The sequence below is a fragment of the Saimiri boliviensis genome, chromosome 1 (genome assembly GCF_048565385.1).
Source record: "Saimiri boliviensis isolate mSaiBol1 chromosome 1, mSaiBol1.pri, whole genome shotgun sequence".
NCBI classification, from domain to species: Eukaryota; Metazoa; Chordata; class Mammalia; order Primates; family Cebidae; genus Saimiri; species Saimiri boliviensis.
Genome location: NC_133449.1, coordinates 294,337,477 through 294,360,332, shown reverse-complemented (window position 1 = coordinate 294,360,332; position 22,856 = coordinate 294,337,477). Strand labels below are relative to the sequence as shown.

The following is a 22,856-nucleotide window of genomic DNA, read 5'->3' as shown; positions in this document are numbered from 1 at the left end:
AATCCCCTGCGTTTTCCCAGCTTTCCCTACAGCCATCTGACCCCAAATCAAGGTCTTTCCCAGCACAGGGTAAGTGGCCCACTAGGTCCACTGCTTGGCTGAGAACACAGGACTTGATGATGACTACCTTCTTCAGGGAGGAAGACCCTGTTTATGGACAGGATGTACTAAGATGCAGAGGGTTCAAATCATTTTCCCAAACCCTCCAGTTAGACCAATTCCTGCTGCTCTCCTTGGGAGAAGTGACCCCACTATAGAGAGGGAGGAAAGCCATGATTCTCTGTTCAGTCCTGTCACAGAGAACCTTGAAGATTTAGGAATAAAATTCCCCTGATCACTCCAGCCACCCCTGCTCACCATGTTGGGTGAGTAAGGTGATAAAGTGATCTGTGTTATAGGGAAACTCTTAGGGAGGAGCACATTATATTTAGAACTGATGCCACTGACTTGCTATTAAAGCCACTAGTGACCTGTCTTGGTGAGAAGGTGAGAATACAAGTCATGTGGAAATGGAGGGGAGGGTGGACTCTAACCAGGTATGTCTATCCACTCACAGGCAGACCTGTAGGTCTCACCCTGAACACACTAGAGCTTGTTCTATGTGAATAGTGAATACCAGGCTACACTGATACATATTGCAAAATTGCTCTCAGGAAATCTTCAATGGTCATACACTGTTGATGAGAATGTAAATGGAACATTTCCTGAGAGCAATTTTGTAATATGTATCAGCAACTTAAAACTACTTATGGCTTTTCAGTAATTGTGTCTGAGGAAATGATCAAATATGAAGCTAAAGCTTTATACATGAAATTGACTCCTATAGCATAATGCAAATGCACAAAATATTAGTAAGTATTGAACAATATGGACATATCTAAATGATGATAGTCATAGAACTGAATATTTTCTAAGCATTTAAAATCCTGTTTCTACGTAATTTATATAATCTAAAAAATATTTTGTTAAATGTTAAAATGAAGCACAAAACTACATTCAGAATGAACTGAAGTTTTTGGAACAAGAGCGAGGTCTTGACAAAGTAAAGTATGCCACCAATTTTGAGAATACAGAGGAAAATGGAGTAGGCACACAAGGCCATATGGACAGCAGAGTGTTCTGCCTAGGCAGGACAGTCACAGATTATTTTTAGTTTTTCTTTATGTCTTTCTGTTTTTCTTTCGAATTGTATTAACATGAATTGTTTTTATCATCAAAAGAATAATGAGTTACATGTTTTGAAAGACTACCATATTTCTACATAAACAAAAGATAATGGGGGAATGTCATTTATCCAGGCTTAGCAAATACAGTTTTGGTGTGAGGGTAGTTTGTATTAGTCACTTAGTGTCATGATAATGGTGCATAACAACCAATGAAATCTCAGAGGTAAAGAAAAATAGACCGCAGGTTGACTACGGGAACTCTGCTCCATGTGTCTCTCATCCTGGGACTGGTGGACTAGGCAGGGAGTGTTCTTTTTCTAATGAGATGCAAGATAGTGGCCTGAAAAACCAAAGGTCTCCTACTCCTGGGCTGGATCTGGCACATGATTATTTCTGTGCACTTTGCATAAGCCAAAGCAAAGCAAATCTCATGGCTGAGCCCAAAATCAAGACAGGGCTAAAAAGTCATCTACCAAAGGGCACATATCCAAGGAAAGGGCAGAACCCTTCTGGAGATTCATGCTTTCTGTTAAGAAAATAAAAATGTTACTTGAGAAACAGAAGTAAAATTAACTTCCTGCCGTTATGTCTCTGAAGACTGTTGCTAATGTGCGTTTTGTTTTGATTGTATTCGCGAGTGAGAAACACTCTATTGAGCAGCTCTTTCTGTCTCTTTAGATCCTGGCCAATGTGATCATTTTCATCTGTGGGAACCTGGCGGGAGCCTACCATAAGCACCTCATGGAGCTTGCTCTTCAGCAAACATATCAGGACACATGTAATTGCATCAAGTCCCGGATCAAGTTGGAATTTGAAAAACGTCAACAGGTAATGCATATTTCCTCTTATATCCGCATTGCTTTAGGCATTATTAAAATGATGCTGTTACTATTAATATTAAGTATGGTTCATTCATTTATGAGCTTCAGGAAAACCAGAGAAGAGACCCTGGGCTCTGCACCTGGGGAGTGTCTAGTCTGCTTCATGCTGCTATAAAGGAATACCTGAGGTTGAGTAATTTATCAAGGACAGAGGTTTCTTTGTCTCATGGTTCCGCAGGCTGCACAAGAAGCCTGGTGCCATACCTACTTCTGGTGAGGGCCTTTGACGGCCTCCACTCATGGATAGTGGGTAACGTGCAGGGATCACTTGGTGAGAGAGGAGGCAAGAGAGAGTCAGGAAAGAAGGGGCAATGCCAGGCTCTTTTGAACAACCAGGTCTCATGGGAACAGTAGAGTGAAAACTCACTCAGACTCCCTTCCCAGGGAGGGCATCTGTCTGTCCATGAGAGATCCACCCCCAAGACACAAACACCTCCCACCAGGCCTCACCTCCAACACTGGAGCTCAAATTTCAATGTGAGATTTGGAGGGGGCAAACATCTAAGCTGTAACAGAGAGTTAGGATCAAAAGAGCAAAGATGGCATCTTCCCCATGCAGCCTTCAGACCTAGGGACCCAGGATCTCCCACAGCCAGATCCACTAACCATCATCAAGTGGCTGGGGATGTCAAATAAGGACAATTTGTGAAGATGCTCACTTCTGGTTAGTGTTTGTGACAAGCGTTTGCACCAGCAGAAATGAGCCCTCCTCACCCCCATCCCCACCCCCGGCTGTGCCATCACACCGTCACAGTACTTCCTACGGGACCTGTTTTCCACATACAATGAAATAATGGAGCCTTCCTCAGGGAGGTGATTGGAGAGTCTGGAGAGGAGCTAGGTATCATTGTCAGGGGTGTCCTAGGTTGATGGTTTTAGGTGACACAAATGCACATCAGGGAAACATATAGACTGCAAGGAAGCATTACAGAAAATGAGCAATGGGCCAGGCGTGGTGGCTCATGCCTATGATCCTAGCATTTTGGGAGGCCGAGGCAGGCAGATCACCTGAGATCAGGAGTTCAAGACCAGTCTGACCAACATGGAGAAACCCTGTCTCTACTAAAAATACAAAAATTTGCCGGGCGCAGTGGCTCAAGCCTGTAATCCCAGCACTTTGGGAGGCCGAGGCGGGTGGATCACGAGGTCAAGAGATGGAGACCATCCTGGTCAACACGGTGAAACCCCGTCTCTACTAAAAATACAAAAAATTAGCTGGGCATGGTGGCACGTACCTGTAATCCCAGCTACTCAGGAGGCTGAGGCAGGAGAATTGCCTGAACCCAGGAGGTGGAGGTTGCGGTGAGCTGAAATCGCGCCATTGCACTCCAGCTTGGGTAACAAGAGCGAAACTCCGCCTCAAAAAAAAAAAAAAAAAAAAAAATTTGCCGGCCATGGTGGTACATACCTGTAATCCCAGCTACTGTGGAGGCTGAGGCAGGAGATTCCCTTGAAACCGGGAGTCGGAGGTTGCAGTGAGCCAAGATGTACCACTGCACTCCAGTCTGGGCAACAATGGTGAAACTCCCTCTCAAAAAAAAAAAAAAAAAAAGGAAAAAAAAAGAGAAAGAAAGAAAACAAGCAATGGAGACGATAGGAGATGAATGGAGAAAAAGATATCACCAAGGAGGGTGGAAAACAGGCACAACAGATGTGTGTAGAGAAGAAGCCACAGAGCCGCCCAGATTTGCTGTGCTTCACTCCGGGTGACGGTGGATATCCATGTGAATAGCTGTGTGTTCCTGGGTTTGTGTATTTCTCGCTGGGAACCCAGGCCGTAAGGCTAGTAATTAGCATGGCTGGCCATGAACACTGTGCTCCCCCTCCCTGTGGGCCTTCCTCACATTACCTATGCTGTTAGCAGTGTTTGTCATCTTATGGATGCTTAGTTACTGTTTGTTAAGTCGTATTGAGTTAGTTCACCCTATAAATTTTCATCAGTGTCTTGCGGTGGGAGCAAAAAAAAAATATCCTTTACATTTTGGCACTGGTCTTTTGTCTGTGTGTGGACTGCTGAATGGGAATCACTTTCACTTTTGAAAACAGGAATCCAGGATATTAGTTCATTCATTCAACAAATATTGAGTGAACACCAAGGCTGTGGCAGGCATGGTTCTAGGCACTGGCATATGACTGGAAACACTGCCTTTTCATTGGGATGATTAGCAAATATCACGGTTTGTTTCTAAAACTTATATTTTGTCATCTTACTACCTATATAGCAAAGATATTCAGTAACTGATTTGTTTGTTTGTTTGTTCCAGAAGTGTTTCAAATTCTAGATTCAACATTAAGAGACATAGAAAGTTGTTAACTTGAGACTGTTATCCAGTTTATCTTCATACTCCTATTTTCAATAAGGTTTTACATCTGGGTTCTAGAAAATTCCACAGTTTCAACCAGTAGCACTTAGCCTTCATGGGTGATCCTGCTGTAGTGTGTGCTACAGGGTTCAAATGTTTTGGGAGAGATGGTTTCCCTTCTCAGCAGTACAGACTGGAGCAAGTTAGCCCTGACAGACATGTTTAATATTTTTTTCATCAGCTCTGTAATCTCCTTCAAAATAGCACAAGGCTACAGAGAACTGAAGTTCCAAGTAGACAGATTATATAACCTAATATTTTTAGGAACAGCTTTGATAAGAGCAGCGTAAGGTCACTGACCTTACCTGCGCATCATATTTCTCTGAAGAGACCGGAGCAGCCACAAACCTGTGGCGTCCCTTGCCACGATCAGCTGAGGGGTCAGATGAGCCACGTTGACCTCGTGCAGCTCAAGGATGGGACCATCAGGGGAGGCATTAGAAAGACGTGCATCTACCGGTTTCAGAAAAGGCCCAGTGATTCTTTTTTTTTTTTGAGACAGAGTTTCGCTCTTGTTACCCAGGCTGGAGTGCAATGGCGCAATCTCGGCTCACCGCAACCTCCGCCTCCTGGGTTCAAGCAATTCTCTTGCCTCAGCCTACTGAGTAGCTGAGACTACAGGCACGCGCCACCATGCCCAGCTAATTTTTGTATTTTTAGTAGAGACGGGGTTTCACCATGTTGACCAGGATGGTCTCGATCTCTTGACCTCGTGATCCACCCGCCTCGGCCTCCCAAAGTGCTGGGATTACAGGCTTGAGCCACCACGCCCGGCCCAAGACCCAGTGATTCTTTTACAAATAAAGAAAGTGACAAGGGACACGTTAAAGAAATAAAAACTTATATTAAATATGTTGAATAGAACACAACTTTACATTCCAAGTGCATTTTGACACAAAAGTTGGAAGTCCACTTCCAGAGTCTACTCCTACAATGCAGTATCTTTCTTGTTAGGGCTTCAGAAAATAGGCTCCAAGGATGAGATGTGTTTGTACTTTTTTCAGACCAGCATGTAATTAAATGGGAAGAAGAGATTATCTTGGTTTAAAAAAAAATCAGTAAGATACAATCTGATAGATTTAAGAAAACAAATAAAAACTGTCCAGTGGCAATCTGTGCAGCCTTCATAGAGGGAGAGGTCCCTAAGACACTGAGGCCCAGCAGAGCTGCTGATTAAATTCAGGTTTGGGCTCCACATGTCACTTCCTGCTCACCCTGCACCACTAACTGCCTTTTGCTTCATCCACAGTCACTGTGGCCAACAGTAATGCCCTTCAAAGTTCTTCATTCAGGAAGGGTATGTGTTCTGCAGCCAGGAAACACATTCAGTCATTGTTTAGATAAATAAATAACACCCAATTGAACGTACTCATTAGCAGTTGCAAGAGAGAGAGCCAGTGCTCCCAGAGGTTGAGAGGCCACCGCCACCCTGGTGGTTCCCTGGCCTCGTTTCACAGCCCCACTCACTGTCTGCTGTCCTTCCTCCTTGGAGAGGATGCAGCGGGGGGTGAGCCCAGGGAGCCGGCCCTCTTCACCCAGGATAGGAGCGGGGGCTATTGAAACTCTTGGGACTCATCTAGCGATTCTGAAATCTTTTCAAAATTGCGAAACTCCGTGCTTTCTTTTCTTCAAATTTTGTGATGTTTTTCAGATGTAAATGAGATGAATTTCTAAAGATTAAAGCGCGGGCTTGAATAAAGTTGCTATTTGCACTGTAAGATTTTGAGAGAAGAAGGAATGAAAATTGTTGCTAGAGATTTTCTCAGAGTTGCATTCTTGCCCTAAAAGTGTTCTCATTGGGAACAATAAACATCACGAGTTTTTACTAGGTAGGGGAAAAAATGCATTGCATCGGAATTGAGGCCACCTTTAGAAGTGGAAAGTATTCACCGCTCTTGAGTTTTGGCTTTTGTCTTAAGTTTCATATCATGCAGTAAAAGCTGCAGCCGTTTCCTGAGCACTGTGCAGAGTGGCAGATGGCGCTTATCAAGACGCGAGAAAACATAACGCCAGTGAGTGTTGCTCTCTGGGGTATGTAATAGGCTCTCAGGAATTAATGAGAGCTGGATTCACAGCAAAACAAGAATGCTGTTTGCTAACTGCCTGGGCAATTGAAATAAATGCTGTTTCCACAGGAGTAAAAGCCAGGTTTGCTATTTCATAGAGAGACAGAATAAACCCTCTTTATCTATTGTCTTTGTTATAAAGTAATCTGACACATTTTTATGTGATCCACTTAATCTAGAACCATCCTATGGATGAAATATGACAGACCATGCCTTTTAGTGAAAAATTCTAGTCAAGCGAGGCACAGAGACCCCATGCTATACCTAGATTCTGCAACTCTGTGGGGGTTAGTGAACCAGTAGGCTTCCTGACTGTCCTGGGATGCAAAACTGTTATCCTCGCTGCATAATTTAGTGGAGCAAGAAAGTGATCCTTGTGTGGTCACGGTTGGGTACATAATGAGGAACTTAACCATTTTCAATCATGATGTGAAATTATAATAATGGTTTTATTGAATGCATTTCATTTATTTTGCATGGTAAAGAGTTTTTGAAGTTTTCCTAGATTTGGGGCTGCTAAAACTTGGAAAAGAAAACAGAAGTAAACAATATTTCTTTGAGTTGTCCTAATGTTCTGCATAGTTTATTTAGTACTTTATCTGTTATATCAGACTCCTATTGCTGCTGTAACAAATTCCCACAAATTTGATTGCTTAAAACAGAATAGATATTTTACCTTAAAGTTTCAAAGGATACAAGTCCAAAATCAGTCTCACTGGGCTAAAGTCAAAATATTAGCAGGGCTGTTTTTTTTCTGGAGATTTTGAAAGGAGAATTCATTTCCTGGCCTTTTCAAGCTTCCAAAGGCTGCTTGCATTTCTTGGCTCCTAGATCCAAGTCCCCGTTTTCCGTATTTAAAGCCATCAGGACAGAATCTTTCAATTGCTTTCTCTCTCTGTGTCTCTCTCTCCTTCTTTGTCTCTTTTTCTATTTTATTTTTTAAGATACAGTCTGGCTCTGTCACCCAGGCTGGAGTGTAGCAGCATGTCTCAGCTCACTGCAACCTCTGCCCCTGGGACTCAAGCGATTCTCCCACCTAGTCTCCTAAGAAGGAGGGACTACAGGTGTGCACCACCACACCTGGCTGACTTTTGTTATTTTTTGTATTTTGTATTTGTTTCACTATGTTGCCCAAGCTGGTCTTGAACTCCTGAGCTCAAGCAATCTGCCCACATTGGCCTCCCAAAGTGCTGGAATCACAGGCATGAGCCACCGTGCCTGGCCTGTTTCTGACTTTTGATTCTGCTGTTGCACCTTCTTCCTGCTCTCCGCTCTCTGACTCTAACCCTCCTGCTTTACTCTTATGGCTTCTATAATTCCACTGGACCAACTTAGCTAACCCAAGATAATCTCCCCATCTCAAGATCTTTAATTTAATTACATTCCTAAAATTCCTGGTTTGCCATGTAAGCTAACAGAGTCCCAGATTCCAAGGATTAACATGGAGATATCTTTGTGGGACCATTAGTCAAACTTGCTCTCTCTGCCTTCTTTATTCCTACAGCAACTCTAGGACTTAAGTCCTTTTTCCAATCTAAACTGAATAAAGAAACTGTTCACATTACTTGTCCAAGGTCACTCAATGAGTCAGTGTGACTTTCAGGGCCCTCTGTCTTTCATGCTGGTTTTGCATGGGTTTTCTGGACTGATCTCTGGGAATGTTAACTGGAGATTTTCCAGGACATGTAGAACTCTTTGATGGAAGTCCTAAAAAGAGCAGGAACAACTTTGAGCAACTTTAAGCATTCAAAATGGTATCCTGCTAAGAAGGCAATCAGTAACTGTTCTTCCATCGAATTTTCATGTGCTGACATGAAGCAACAGAAATCAGCTGCCACCTGCTCCGTCAGTGGCCATGACAAGACCAGGAGAGGGCTTGATGCCATCCCCAACATCCCTAAAGATCCCTCCAGGATCAGTTTTCTTCTTCCTGGAGGCAACGAGAGTGAACAGAGGAGTCTGCAGCTTTGTTTGCTTAGACAGGTGGTGGGGAGTTGTTCAAAACAGTCTTTACCAGCCCCATCTCTGCATGTTGAGAAGTTTACTTTTTGCCAATGGAATGGGTCTTGAGAGGACTCATCAATTACGAGACTAATTGTTTTACCCAATTGTCTTTACCTGAGTTTATACATGGAATCCAGGTGAGGCATCTCAACAGTTATGTACCTTTTCATAAAGCCAAACTGAACATTAATAGTGAAAGAGGAATTCAAGCCAGTAAGACTTTCTCACTGTAGTTCCTGAAGAATAAAGCAGCACATTGTAATATAAATGTTATCCCTGAGCTTTGAGGTGTGGGACTGGGGTTGCACCCAACAAAGAAAGCTGAACAGGAGAGGCACACGTTGTGCAGCAGGTATAGTTTGGCTCAGATACGAAGGCCTTGTCTGGGTTCTGGAATCTCAGACCATTAATTAAACTCTCCCCACACCCCCTGCTTATGTTTTTGAGGTGTCTACTTTTCATCATTTAAATCATTAGTTGTGTCATTTTTTCTTTGGTACTTCTTCCTTGATAAAGAGGCATAACTTACCTCCATCTTGGTCACCAATTTTTTTAAATTTTATTAAATGATTAGTATATACTTTTCTCTTTGGTATCTCTTCCCCAATGCAGAGGGCATAGCTTAAGCCAGTGTTGGTTATTGCTTTTTTGTCAACTCTCATTAGCAAAAGATTAAATGATATGGAAGACAAGATATATAATTTACTTGAAAAAAAAAAATGAAGAGCTGAGATTTCATAAAAGGGCTCTCATCACAATGTTTGCTGTTTCAATCCATCCGAATGAACTTCAAGAAATACTTTCATAGATTGCACCACATTGTATCATACTGATTATTTAAATTCTCCTGAAGCTCAGATTCATTGAGAAATTCCAGGACAAAATGTTTCAGGATGCTACAATTTTTCCATGATGTTTATGAATACTTTGAAATGAGAAATGAAAATAAATTCCAGAAAAATGTCGATAATCCTTAAATCAAGTCTGCAATATTTTCTGAGACGTTCTTTAGTTAGAATGGTTGAGGTCACCACGTATTTGCAAGATAGCAACAAAGGCTGTGCTATGACTGTGTGCTCAACCTCTGTTAAGAACAAGTCAACAGTTACAGATCCAAGATCTAGGGTGAGAATGAAGGAACTCTCAGGAATTTCTGTCCAGTCTTGATGCCTAACAAAGAACCTAAATGCATGCCATTATAAGGGTTTATGGAAGCCACCTTAGCAACTATTTATTCATTCTTTTAAAAAATATTCATTTTGTTTTAAAGGAAAAAAATAGGTTTATAGGAATTAATCAAGCAGATATTCTTTTAATGATTAAATATATGCAGGTGTCTATTTACTTCGTGGCAGTAGAAAAGCCAGGATAAAATAAAACTCTCTGGAAGTTTCCTCTGTGTAAGAAACTTGAGCAAGATGTTCTGCTCGTGTCCACAGTGAGGAAGCAACTCCTCTGTCTTGTTGAAGAAACACCTAGAAAACTGCTCTATTACTCCAGATTATCTCTATCCAAGTAGATTTTTGCTAATAATATTCAAGAAGACCCCAAACCCAGAAGTCATGTACTGAGAAGAGTGCCAGTTTCTGATGTTTATGAGAGTCCTGGAATTTTCAGTATTTCCTGGGGAATGCCTATTTTTAATACTCTGTGATGTGGTACTTTGATGCTGAAAGAGTATTTAATAAGTAAAGGATAATCTAGTGGAAAGATTCAAGAAAGTTTGACATCATTTGATATGAGTAAAATAAACCCAATGAAAAGAAATTCTAAAATCATCCCTTTTGTTTCATTAAACATTCTTGTAATATTTGTCACATATAAAAACAAAACCTCAAGTCTTCTGTGATTGTCATCATATTTTTCTTCCTGCAAATGTAATCACAGATAGGCCACTATGCCTTTTAATGGGAGGAAAAGGCATTTTGAACTCACTTTCGTGGGGCTGACTTCAAAATGTTAAAGTTACTGATCATGCATATTTAATAGTATATTATCGTGAGCACAGTTGCAGATACATATACCTCCTGTGGCACTAGTGATGTGTTTACTGAATCAAGATATCCATTTATATCTGTACCAAATTGCAGGTTAGGTCTCCTGAGCTTTAGGGTTTTGTTAATTGCATATGTGTCTTCAAAAGGTGTTATTTTTGGAGATTTTCCTTTTAGGGTAATCTGAGTGCTCTCAAGATTTTAGGAAATTTTATCCTAGAATTTCTCTAGAAGAATCCTTTAATGTATTTGCATGTCATGGGTCGCTTAATATATGTGTGTTACTGGCTGTGAAAATTCCTCCTGCAGACTAACGTCGTCATAAATGTGGACTATACATTGCACTCAGAATGTAATGCAAGAGGCATATGAGATAATGATACTCACATAAACCCATTCATATGCTTTTCAAATTGCATAGTATTTTTACATATATTCTTTTGTTAAATACAGGATTACGCAAGATACAGAAAAGCCAACTTCTCCTGTTTATCAATTCACAGTTTTTGTTGTGTTTTTAGGTGCTGGCGATTTTCCCAGGTGGGGGAATGCAGAGGTAGCCAAGACTAAAGGTTCCTGTTCTCTTTGTGCCTAAATTCTAATTGCAGGGGACAGACTGAAACTTATCAACCCCGTAATTTCATGAGAAGATATAACAAGATAATGTGAGGAAGCGTGGTGGATGGAGAAGGCCGAGGGGCCTGTTGGAGGGACCAGGCAGGGAGACTTCTCTGGGGATGTGATAACTGGTTGAAATACAAATTGCAAAAGGTCCCAGACCTGGAAGGGCCTAAGGAAAAGTGTTCCCAGCAAAAGGAGTGAGAACTATGAAGGGCTTGAGTCAGGAGCCAAGTGGCCTGTCTGAGAAACATAGGGGCCAGCAAGACAGTTGGGGAGAAAGAGGCAGGAGCCAGACTACACGTGGGCCTTGCAAGGTGGGCCAATTACTTGGGATTTTATATCAAGTGGGAAGTCACTGAAGGGTTTTGAGTAAGATAGCAATGTAAACTGGTTAGCATCCTTAGAGGATCCTTCTGGCTCCTAGTAGAGGATGGGTTGGAGGAGGGAGGGGTGTTAGTAGGGCGGCTCCTTAGAAGCCGTGGCATACTATGGCAGCAGTACAGGTGGAGACAGGAGTAGCTTGGGTGAGAGTGGACAGATTTAGGACATATTTTTAAGTTGATTTAGTGTGGATTACTTTTGGATTAGATGTCCAGTGAGATAAATATAAAATAACCAAGAGAACTTTCTGGGTTTTGAGCTTGAGCAACTGGATAATGGTTGGTGTGATGGCTAACATTTCAACATCTTTGGTCACATTACTTATTGGGAGGTAGGGCAGAGCAGAAATCCAGAGTTGAGTTTCGAACAGCTAATTTTGAGATACCAAGCCGGCAACTGTAAGTAAGATCTGGAACTAAAGATTGTGAACTGAAATTCATCAGCATATAGTTGGTATTTCAAGCTACAGGACCAGATGACGCACCCCAAAGAGAGAGTGGGATTAGAAAAGATAAAAAGCGTCCAGGACTAAACCTCAAAGCATACGAACATTTGAGCAGGAATAGAGGAAGATGAATAAGCCCAAGTCCTGAGAAAAATCAACCGATTATATAGATGATTTTTTTTTTTTCCTAATTTGGTCTTGAAGTCCCTCTCAAGATACTGGCTGTAAATTCTAGCCCTGCCCTGATGGGGGTCCTGGGGATGTGGTCTGGGTGTTTCCCATGTGCCTTTCGTGGGATCCTTCTTTGTCCTGGTGGACAGCCTGATACGTAAGTGTCCATGTCCAGCCTGTGGCCAGTGCCCCTCTCATGGGAAGCTTGTTTATCCTGGCACATGCCCTTGTGGCTCTCATCTGATCTGTGTCCAGTTTATTCCTACCAAGACAGCCACTCTCCCGGAGAGCCCTCACCAGGAAAGAAGTTAGGATGGGGTAGAGGAGGCAACTCATCAGAACCCATGAAATGACAGAAGCAGTTTATTGTTTATATATCTGGATAAGAGAGGGCAGCACAATTCGCAGGGCCAGCAAAAATTAGGGAGCCATCCACAACACACAACCTCACCCAGCAGATGCAGAACAAGAGAGAGAGAGGGAGCTGTAGGCCAAAGCCTTTATTGGGGTTCAGGACGTTATGCAATCAGGTTTCTAATTGGTGGGTTTCTAACAAGTGGGCACATGCCCTATGGTGTCATGCTGTGACTGAAAGAAGGTTCGTATAAGTGAGATACCTGTGCAGTCTATGCAGGGTGTGGGGATCAATAGGGTGAGTCAAGCAGTCTATACAGAGTGTGGAGATTAGTAGGATGTATCCAGCTGTCCCATGGGGAGGTGGTTACCAGGAAGCAGTGTACAAGGCAGAGAACTGCAAGGAGGTGGGGGGAATGGAAACTGTGTCAAAGATGAGTAGGCTTTGCTCCTGGTATGGGTAAGACCATTTTACATTTATAATACATGCCAAAGCAACAAAAAATTATAAGAATTCACTACAATAGGGGAAAAGCCGGAGAGAATGGTTTAATAGAAACCAAGAGAAGAAGGTATAAGTGGAATGGATAGTGGCCAACATAGTCACATGCTGAAGAGTCATAGTGAGAAGAGGGTAAAGGAGTGACTACCGGTCTCGATCAGATGGTGGTCACCAGTGGCCTGGACAATTCGGTTTAAGTGGAGCAGTCATGCTTAAGTGGCTGAGGTTGGATGAGGAGGAGACGGGAGGTGCGGAAGCCGTGCAGTGAGCTCCCACACCTCTTCTGATGCATGTAGCCGGGAAGAGAAGCCACGAAATGCAGAGGAGTTTGTTTGCTCAAGGTTTGCTATGCTCATGGCATAAATCAAAGTCGTATCACATATCTTAATATGGCATCTTTGGTAATACATTTTAAACTGCCTGTTAATTATTTCTAATTTATTACGTCACGTAGTTTTCCTACCTGTGTTGTATTCTGAATCATTTATTCTAAGGAAGGGATGGGCAGAGGGGTTGGTTGATTTTTGCAGGAAGGCAACTTAGTTGGGGCCAGGTGCAGTGGCTCATGACTATAATCCCAGCACTCTGGGAAGGCAAGGTGGGTAAATCTCCTGAGGTCAGGAGTTCAAGTCCAGCTTGGCCAACATGGTGAAACCCTGCCCCTACTAGAAATACATAAATCAGCCGAACATGGTGGTTAGCACCTGTAATCTCAACTACTTGGGAATCTGAGGCAGGAGAATCGCTAGAACCCTGGAGGCAGAGGTTGCAGTGAACCGAGATCACACCACTGCACTCCAGCTTGAGTGACAGAGTGAGACTCTGTCCAAAGAAAAAAAAGGCAACTGAGTTGCTGTATTACATTTACTAAATCACAGCTGTGATCCTTTGTATATGTAGCTAATGTTCTGGTAACAGCTACTAAAAAGGTTTTAATCCAAATAGAAACAAAGAGGCAAATGTTAGCACAAAAAGGAATAAAATGTGGATAAGATTTTAGGCAAAATGACGAGAATACATTAAGACAGAAATTCAAGCCTCTACTAAGTTTAACTATGTTTTAGAAACTTTAAAGTAAAAATATAAAATTAAATGTTAAAAGTAAACCAACTGATCCTCTAGGCAATAGAATCAGCACATTATCAGTGCGTGTCATGCTATAACTGTATCCCAGGAAAGAACTGCTACCCTGAGCTTGAGAGTTTCAAGGTTGGGCAGTTTACCTACAAGAACCTTCCTCATTATAACAATGGAAAAAGCAAGGCTAGCAGCGTCTCCTCCAGATAAACATCAATCAGCAGCCAGTAGAATTATCAGAGCTGAAATCCAAAAATAAAAACGCTGGAGGTGGCAGCCCCAGCCATCTCCTTGGGTTAAACGTGAGAAAGCAGTAACAGCTCTCCTGAGCGCTTCTCACTGCTGTGCTGTGGGCTCGGGCTGCTGTTCCACACTGCTGGTGATTGAGCAGATTCAAAGTGACAGAAGGTCAGCAAATCATGTTTGGCCTCCAGATGGAATTTTCTTTGTTATCATGTGTTTGTGTGTGTCTGGTTCTATTTTCTATACCTTTCTGATTCCTCATGAGGCAGATTCTCCGGGAAATTAAGACTTTATTTTCTAAACAAGTAGCATAGAATAAACACACGAATATTTTATCATTGACTGTAGAATGAGTTCAGACCTGTTCAGAATCCAAGGCTCAGCCTATGACCTCTGCCCTGAAGGAAATGACCATCCCTTGGATGAGGTTTACTTAGTAATGTGGATTCTGTCACTTTAGTGTGTTCCTGTTTTTCTGGAACAGGAACCAATGATTGGAGGAAGAAAAGTGCATTTGAAGGAAACAAAACACACTCTCAGCATGAGGCATGAGCTAATATGTACAGGTGTCTTGCAGGAGTCTTAGCACAGGCTCTTCCTGTGGCTCTACCAGTCCAGGGATCACTGGAATGCAGCACCCATTCCAGCAGCCACCTAAGAGTTTGATCCTGGATGAAATGACTCAGAGATCCATTTCCCAGGGTTATTATCTTCCTAGCTGGCCTGTTTACGGCCCATTTCTGCCATCCTGAAACTAGACTCCAAAATCTGTGGTGGATATATGGTTTGGTTCTGTGTCCCCACCCAAATCTCATCTTGTAGCTCCCATAATTCTCATGTGTTATGGGAGAGACTAGGTGAGAGATCTTTGAATCATGGGCACAGGTCTTTTCCATGCTGTTCTCATGATAAGTCTCATGAGATCTGATGGTTTTAAAAACAGGAGTGGTTTCAACCGGGCATGGTGGCTCATGCCTATAATCCCAGCAGTTTGGGAGACTAAGGTGTGTGGATCATGAGGTCAGGAGTTTGAGACCAGCCTGGCCAACATGGTGAAACCCCATCTCTATTAAAGATACAAAAAATTAGCTGGGCATGGTGGCACGCACCTGTAATCCTAGCTACTCGGGAGACCGGGGCAGGAGAATCGGTTGAACCTGGGAGGTGGAGATTGCAGTGAGCCAAGATGACACCATTGCACTAGAGCCTGGGTGACAGGGTGAGACTCTGTCTCAAAAACAAAAAACAAATCAAAACAAAAAACAGGATTTTCTCTGCCCTTGCTGCTGTCCATGTAAGATACAACTTGCTCCTCCTTGCCTTCCACCCTAATTGTGAGGCCTCCCCAACCACATGGAACTGTAAGTCCATTAAAACTCTTTCTTTTGTAAATTGCCAGTCTTAAGTATGTCTTCATCAGCAGTGTGAAAATGGACTAATACAGGTGGCAATAGCTATGATTTCACTAGTTTTCTTTAGAGTGTTAGAATCTACTGCAGTGCTCTCCGTGTAATAAGCGACAACATACACTCTCCAAACACCAGCTGACAAAACACAGAAATATATTCTGCACTGGCTTGCTCTTTCTCTCTCTCTCTCTCTCTCTCTCTCTCTCTCTCTCTCTCTCTCTCTCTCCCCCTGCCCCCCCCGAGCAAACTTAATAATATGTATTAATTTGTACATGAAATTAATTAGAGCAATATGAGCCTGGTAAGAAGAACAAAGCATTGTAAATCTCTGCTCTTTACCCTTGCTTGCTGTTTGAAGTTTCAAAATGACCAAGAGTTCACTGCACAGCAGTGAGAAAGGCTCAGGATATCTGTTGCTGCTTTCTCACATTTAACCCATGGAGATAACCAGAGCTGCCACCTGTGGCCTTTTAATTTTGTAATCATTAGTTTTTATCAATAGTCCTAAAACTGTCTTCCAATACTTTGTATTCCTCATGGTCTATAGCAATCCTTGGACTCTTGAGTTATTCTTACACCCTCTTGAGTCTACATTCATAAATCTCTCCCTCTATCTTTTCTAAATTCTATGCAGGTTAAATGCAAATTTGCATACTCCATACCCTCATGACTGCTCTGGATGAGCTCAGGTATTATTGCACACATCTTCCCATTTATTATGAGGCTCACTTGCATCATCAGTCACAAAAGTAATAGCTGGTCATCTTGAAACTTCAAACACCAAGCAAGGTAAACAGCAGAGATTTGGGATGCCTTGTTCTCCCTCCCAGGCCTGCCTTCCTCTAGTTTCTAATGCGATTTTGGCTGACATATTTCTATGAACTTGAATGATTTTAGCCTCATTGTTACGGAAGTGATCAGCCTCCTTTCAGTAGGGCGTGTAGATACGAGATTTTTTGTGTGTTATGAAAGATGCAATTTTTATGTCAAAGATAAAATACAAGCTTGACATCACCCCAGCCTGTTCAATTAATCCAGATCTAAGGAAGAACAAGCATTTAAACTAGTCTTTATTAAAACACTTGGCTGAAGGATACAATTGTGACGACAGTTTGCAAGGTAATGAATCTTTAAAACAGTGTTAGATTTTGACATTGATAAGTACAATACTTAACATAATATTATTCCAGATCTCTGCTGGTGAATTTTATTAATGAGTCAAGGAAAGAAATGTTTAGAAGAACACTTAGGAGTGGCTATTGCAAGGGGTGGGTCAGTACAAAGAGACAAATGTCAAACCACAGATTCTACCCTTTAAAGAGGCAGATAGATCATGGTCAAAATCTGGGCTCAGAAGACGTAACACTTTTATATGTGTGAGCCTCATGAAAGATATGAGTGGGATTGTGAATGCTTTATTGAGAAACAGAGGAAAATTCTTCCATTATAGAGCAATGTACTTCATCAGCTGACAGAAATGAACATAAAATGTGACAAATTCTATATTAGAGAGGATTAGAAAATCTCTCAAAGTTGCTGATGAATAATGGGAAAAATTTAAAACATCTTTAAATAAAGTTTGCTTTTTAGATGTTTCATGAAAAATGGTAACTTCGTTTCTCATGTAAATTAGCATTTATGACTACTGTCTTCGGCCTTTGATAACATTATTTCTTTTTTCATTTAATTGGGAAATGAACAATATAAGAAGGAAGCCTAGAGCAGGTCAAATCAAGAATATACCAATTTTATGGCATTTCTTGGATGTTGTCTCTATACAATGACGAGTTTAATTATTTCATATCTTGCTGTCTTTCTTTACCCTTGAAACAGAGGTTGATAGCTAGATTATCTTCTAAGTCTAAAGAAATAACAACTATAATGATTCTCCAGCTGTGAATGGATTTGGAAAATTGGCTTTTCTGATACCTCAAAGAAATGTTTTTGCTTGGTCGTTGTTCAGTCTTTCATCACTGGAATACTGGTTGAGTAGAGAGATAAGAAATTTGAAAAGCTGATCCTACCCTGTCTGTCCTCCCTGTCACTCCTTTCAAGGCAGGAGATGATAAGAACTATGAGACCCACTTTTGATGCTCTGCAGTCACAACCCCTTTTGCAAGGATGTGGGTAGGGACCCAGACACCCTATGATACCTGCAGCCCTTTACAACTGCTGAGGTGGGGGATTCAGCACCTGACAAAGATGCCGTTAGTTCTGTAGATTACATGGGGGCCAGACTGCCTATTATATTTGTCCTAAGATCCACAGAGTCTATGAATCTCAATCTATATTGTTTGTGCTAAAACTAGGGTTGTAAAAAGTGCAGATGAAAAACAAAGAGATTCCCAAGCACCTCAAACTTAAAGAATAACAACAATGATCATGGTCTAAGATGTGAAGCTGCTTTTTCTCTTATTTATGAATTATCTTTCTGTGTTTTATTATGTTTTGATGTCTCTTTTGTTATATATTAATATTTTTAAAGATTTTTGGCCAAATTGAGCTATCTCTTTTATTAAGGAGTTTTTCTCTATGTCCTTGTCCCAGTAACTTCACAGTTGTAATTGCTGTATTTGTAATTGCTGCAAGTACTGTATTTCAGTACTTCCTGTATCTTACAAGATAGTACTGAAGTACCACTTGAAAACTTGATATATTTATATAAAACTTGATATATATACACACATATATATCTTAATAACAAGGTAGACATACACACACACACACACACACACACACACACACACACACACACACACACATCTTGCAAGATTACCACTAACATATCTTGCAAGATTACCACCAATGATATATGTATATCATTTTGACTTTTATTTTAGATTCAGGGGGTAATAGGTTTTGAGTATGACTGGTCCCATTACCCAGGTACTGAGCATAGTACCCAGCAGTTAGTTTTTCAACTCTTGCCCCTCTACCTCTCTCCTCCCTCCTCCCTCCAGTAGTCCCAGTGTCTATTATTCCCATCTTTATGTCCATGAGTGCCCAATATTTAGTTCCAACTTATAAGTGAGAACATGTCATATTTGGTTTTCTGTTTCTGTGTTAATTTGCTTAGGATTATGGCCTCTAGCTGCCTCCATGGTGCTGGAAAGGACATGATTTTATTCTTTTTTATGGCTGCATAGTATCCCATAGTGTACATGTGTCACATTTTATTTAATCAATCCACAATTGATGGTCACCTAGGTAGATTCCATGTCTTTGCAACTGTGAGTAGTGCTGTAATGAACATATGAGTACATGTGTCTTTTTGGTAGAGTGATTTATTTTCCTTTGGATATATACCCAGTAATGGGATTGCCAGGTGGAATGGTAGTTCTGCTTTAAGTTCTTCAGGAAATTTCCACATGGCCTTCAACAGTGGCTGAACTAATTTACATTTCCACCAGCAGAGTATAAACATTCCCTCTCATCCACAGCCTCACCAGCCGGTGTTGTTTTTTGAATTTTTAATACAAGTCATTCTGACTGGTATAAAATGATATCTCATTGTGGTTTTAGTTTGCATTTCTCTAATAATTAGTCATATTGAGCATTTTTAAAATATGTTTGTTGGTGGCTTGAAAGTCTTCTTTTGAGAAGTATCTGTTTGTGTCCCATTTTTTAATGGAGTTATTTGTTTTTTGTTTATTAAATTGTTTAAATTCCTTATAGATTCTGGATATTAGACCTTTGTCAGATGGTTTACAAATATTGTCTCCCATTCTGTAGGCTGTGTGTTTATAGTGTTGTTATTTTCTATTGCTGTACAGAAGCTCTTTAGTTTAATTAAATCCCACTTGTCAGTTTTTGTTTTTGTTGCAATTTGTTTTGAGGATATAGTCATAAATTATTTTCCAAGCTGATGTCCAGAATGCTATTTCCAGATACTATACAAAATTAACATCACCAATGCATATAGTCACCAGACTGTCCAAGGCCAACACAAAAGAAAAAATTTTTATGGCAACTAGAGAAAAAGATCAGATCATGTACAAATGAAATCCCATGAGGCTAATAGCAGACTTCTCTCAGTAGGAGAAATTGGGGGCCTATTTTAAGCATTCTTACAGAAAGAAATTTCAACAAAGAATTTCACATCCCACCAAACTGAGCTTCATACACAAAGGAGAAATAAATAAAATATTTTCCAGACAAGCAGGCACTAAGGGGATTCGTTACCACTAGACCAGCCTTTCAAGAGCTCATTAAGGGAGTTCTAAATGTGGAAATGAAAGAATGATGCCTACTACCAAAAAAACACTCTTAAGTGTATTTTTTTCATTGGAATTTATTTTTATTTTTTTAATCCTTTTTCTTTGTCTGCAGAGACTGTAGTAGGATTTTTTTTTCAGGTTTCTAAATATATTTCTTTAGCCTTCCCATTCAGAAATGTTGGATTTTTCTATTTATGAAAATATACTGTTAACTCAATCAGCATACCTTTAGTGTTTTCTCTGCAGTTTCTACATAATATAAATGTTTATTCTAAAAATTACATAGGTTAGCATGCTCTAGCAAAGAGATGATTTTTTCAGCATGAATTTTACCTGATTATAAATAATATACAGGAATACTGTTGGAATGTACATTTATCATGTATCCAGACACTCAATAAATTCTCTATTCATTCTGGTGCTTTCTACCTGAGTTTATATACATTAATCTTCCACAAACTATACTTTTTTTGTTTTAATCCCCTGGAATTTTTATATTGTCTGTATCATGAGCTACCAAAGTTGTGTTGAATACATTATTCTATGGAGTAGATATGTTGTGACTGTGCTTGCAGGAAAGGCCCATCATTTTGGTATTTTGGTTTTGTTTTCTTTTTTTCACAATAAAAAATATAACACCTTAAAAATATTTTGGTGGTTTTTCTCTTGCTTCTTTAAACATTTACCTTTTAATTCATGACATTTGATTTCCTTCTAACTCTAAGCTTAGTTTGCTCTTTGGAGAAATAAATTTAGTCTATTTTCATTTGTAGTAAGAATTATTATACCATATCTAATGTCTCTCTTTCTGTTTTCTGATATTTAGTGTTGTTTTGTAATCTTTCTAAATTTTATTTAATTTTTAACCTCATCCCAGCTAGAGAGGAAGTAATTTTTTAATAATCTCATTCTGCTGAGATTAATCTCTATTGAGATTATCTATCTCTACCTTTTCTTTAAAAGCATGATTTTAAGACCTCTTTTCATTTTCTGACATGTCTTCTGAGCATCTTAGAATACCTTACCACATTTTTAACAATATAATTATTATTTATTAAATGGCACCAATAATGCATGTCTGTGTTATCCCTTGCTGATACACATTCCAGTTTCTCATATTTTGAAATTAATAAACTAAAAATGTTATATTTTCTTAAATATCTTACAAATGGTGTCTTCATTCTTGATTCCTTTGACTCACCACTAGACTTCTTGAAAAAGTAGTTACTTTTCTTTTTTATCTTTCCTTAATACTTACCTATTTGTTAACTTTGCTATTGAACTGCTGTCTAAATTCTCTGTTCAACTGAAAACATTTCCTAAATTTAAAGGCATTTTCCATCCTCCTCCATGATTTCCTCAGTGTTTCCTTCTGCTGCTCAAATGTTTGTCTACTTGGGAAAAAAACTAGTCTTGGGGAATCACCTGGCACCAGTTCAGTTCTCTAACTTCTTTTTTCCTCTGCATGTCCTTTGGAGATACCCCTTCAATTCCCACCCACCAAACACACACATTCTCAAGGACTCTGCACAGGGGCACATTTTCTTCATATTTGTGTTGGCCAGCTTTTAGACCATCACACATGTTCAGTCACCCTGTTTGGATTATTGGCTTTCAATTCAGTAATTCTGCCCTGTACCTTGTCTTCAGTTTGAGATCTATTTTTCATTAACACCATAAACTCAGAATGTTCAAACATCACCTTTGCCCAAATCACATTCTTCAAATCACCCTCTCTACTTCTGTGAATGACTGCTCCTTTTTTCTCCCACCCCAACTCTAAACCTCCCTTTTTGGCTTTCACTTTCTCTTCTTGTCCCCATACAATTAATTGCTCTGTTATATAGTTCTTCCTACATATCATAGCTTCTATTTGCCATTCCCAAAGCTACACCCTTAGCTTAAGTTTACATATACTCTGCCCCATCAAATTCATGCCATACAGTATTATCATATTAATATTCCCGAGGCGCAGTTAGTCTCAGAACAAGGCCGAGTCTGTTAACACCCTAGTTAATAATGCTGTGCCCTTAATGTTCATCTTGGAATCATTGAGAGGCAGTATTCTGTCCTTCTTATGAGCATGGCTCTAGTTCCACGCTTTTTGGTTGTGAATCATTGGACACTCTTGATACCTGTGTGACCTTGGGAAAGTTACTTAATCATACCAGTCCTTGGTTTCCTTATCTGTTAAACAGGAATAATGACTTTACCTGCCTTAGTCAAGTTGTGGGCGTCTTACACATTTTTTTAAGCACTCAAGGGGCTTGTGCTTATTAATATATATATATATATATATATATATATATATTAATTGCCAATGGCCTAAAGAAAGTCCAAGGAAAGTAGCCAATGCTTTATATCAGGGTAGGTGAATGGCTGAGGCCTAAGTGGTGTATTCCTGGATTCACTGGAAACTTTTGAAAAGTGATAAAAGCAGAGCTGGCATTTGCACCTTCAAAGTCCTCAGAAAAAAAAGCTGGTACAATTCATAAAGGCCAGGATGTACTCTTTTAGCCAATAGACAATGAAGAGAGAAACAGTGAAAAGCAGTAAGATTAAAGGACATTTAACCTTCATTACCAGTAAGATAGTGTTCACTGTGGTCTAAGAACTTTGGGAAGGAGAATGACTGCTTTGGATCACCAGGCTGCCAGTCAGTGAACAAATTCCTAATCAAATACATTTCTGTCCATTAACACCTTTATCCCCATCCTTTTGTATGTCATTATTTATGGACATTTGTTTATGTTGAAAAAATGAGGAAATGATGATGATAGTCCCCTTATGAGCCTAAGTCTTCACTTATTCAACAGGCTTTCCAAATAACTATACTAGACTCATCACTGTGCTGCTACTATTTCAGTGTTAGGAATAAAGAAAGAGATTCTAACAGCTTCTAGAGAGAGAAAATAATTAGGTTATCTGCTATGGGGAAAGAGTCAGATTTGCATTTCTGACA

At 40.3% G+C, this 22,856-nt stretch overlaps 1 protein-coding gene across 1 annotated transcript in view; it reads left to right on the top strand.

Moving 5' to 3' along the window:
• ADCY2 (adenylate cyclase 2) overlaps window positions 1-22,856 on the top strand; it is a 445,240-nt gene that overhangs the window by 222,872 nt on the left and 199,512 nt on the right. Inside the window, exon 4 of the mRNA XM_003932504.4 lies at window positions 1,845-1,994. Within this exon, the coding sequence (XP_003932553.2) occupies window positions 1,845-1,994 (150 nt within the window). The remainder of the gene's footprint in view (window positions 1-1,844; window positions 1,995-22,856) is intronic.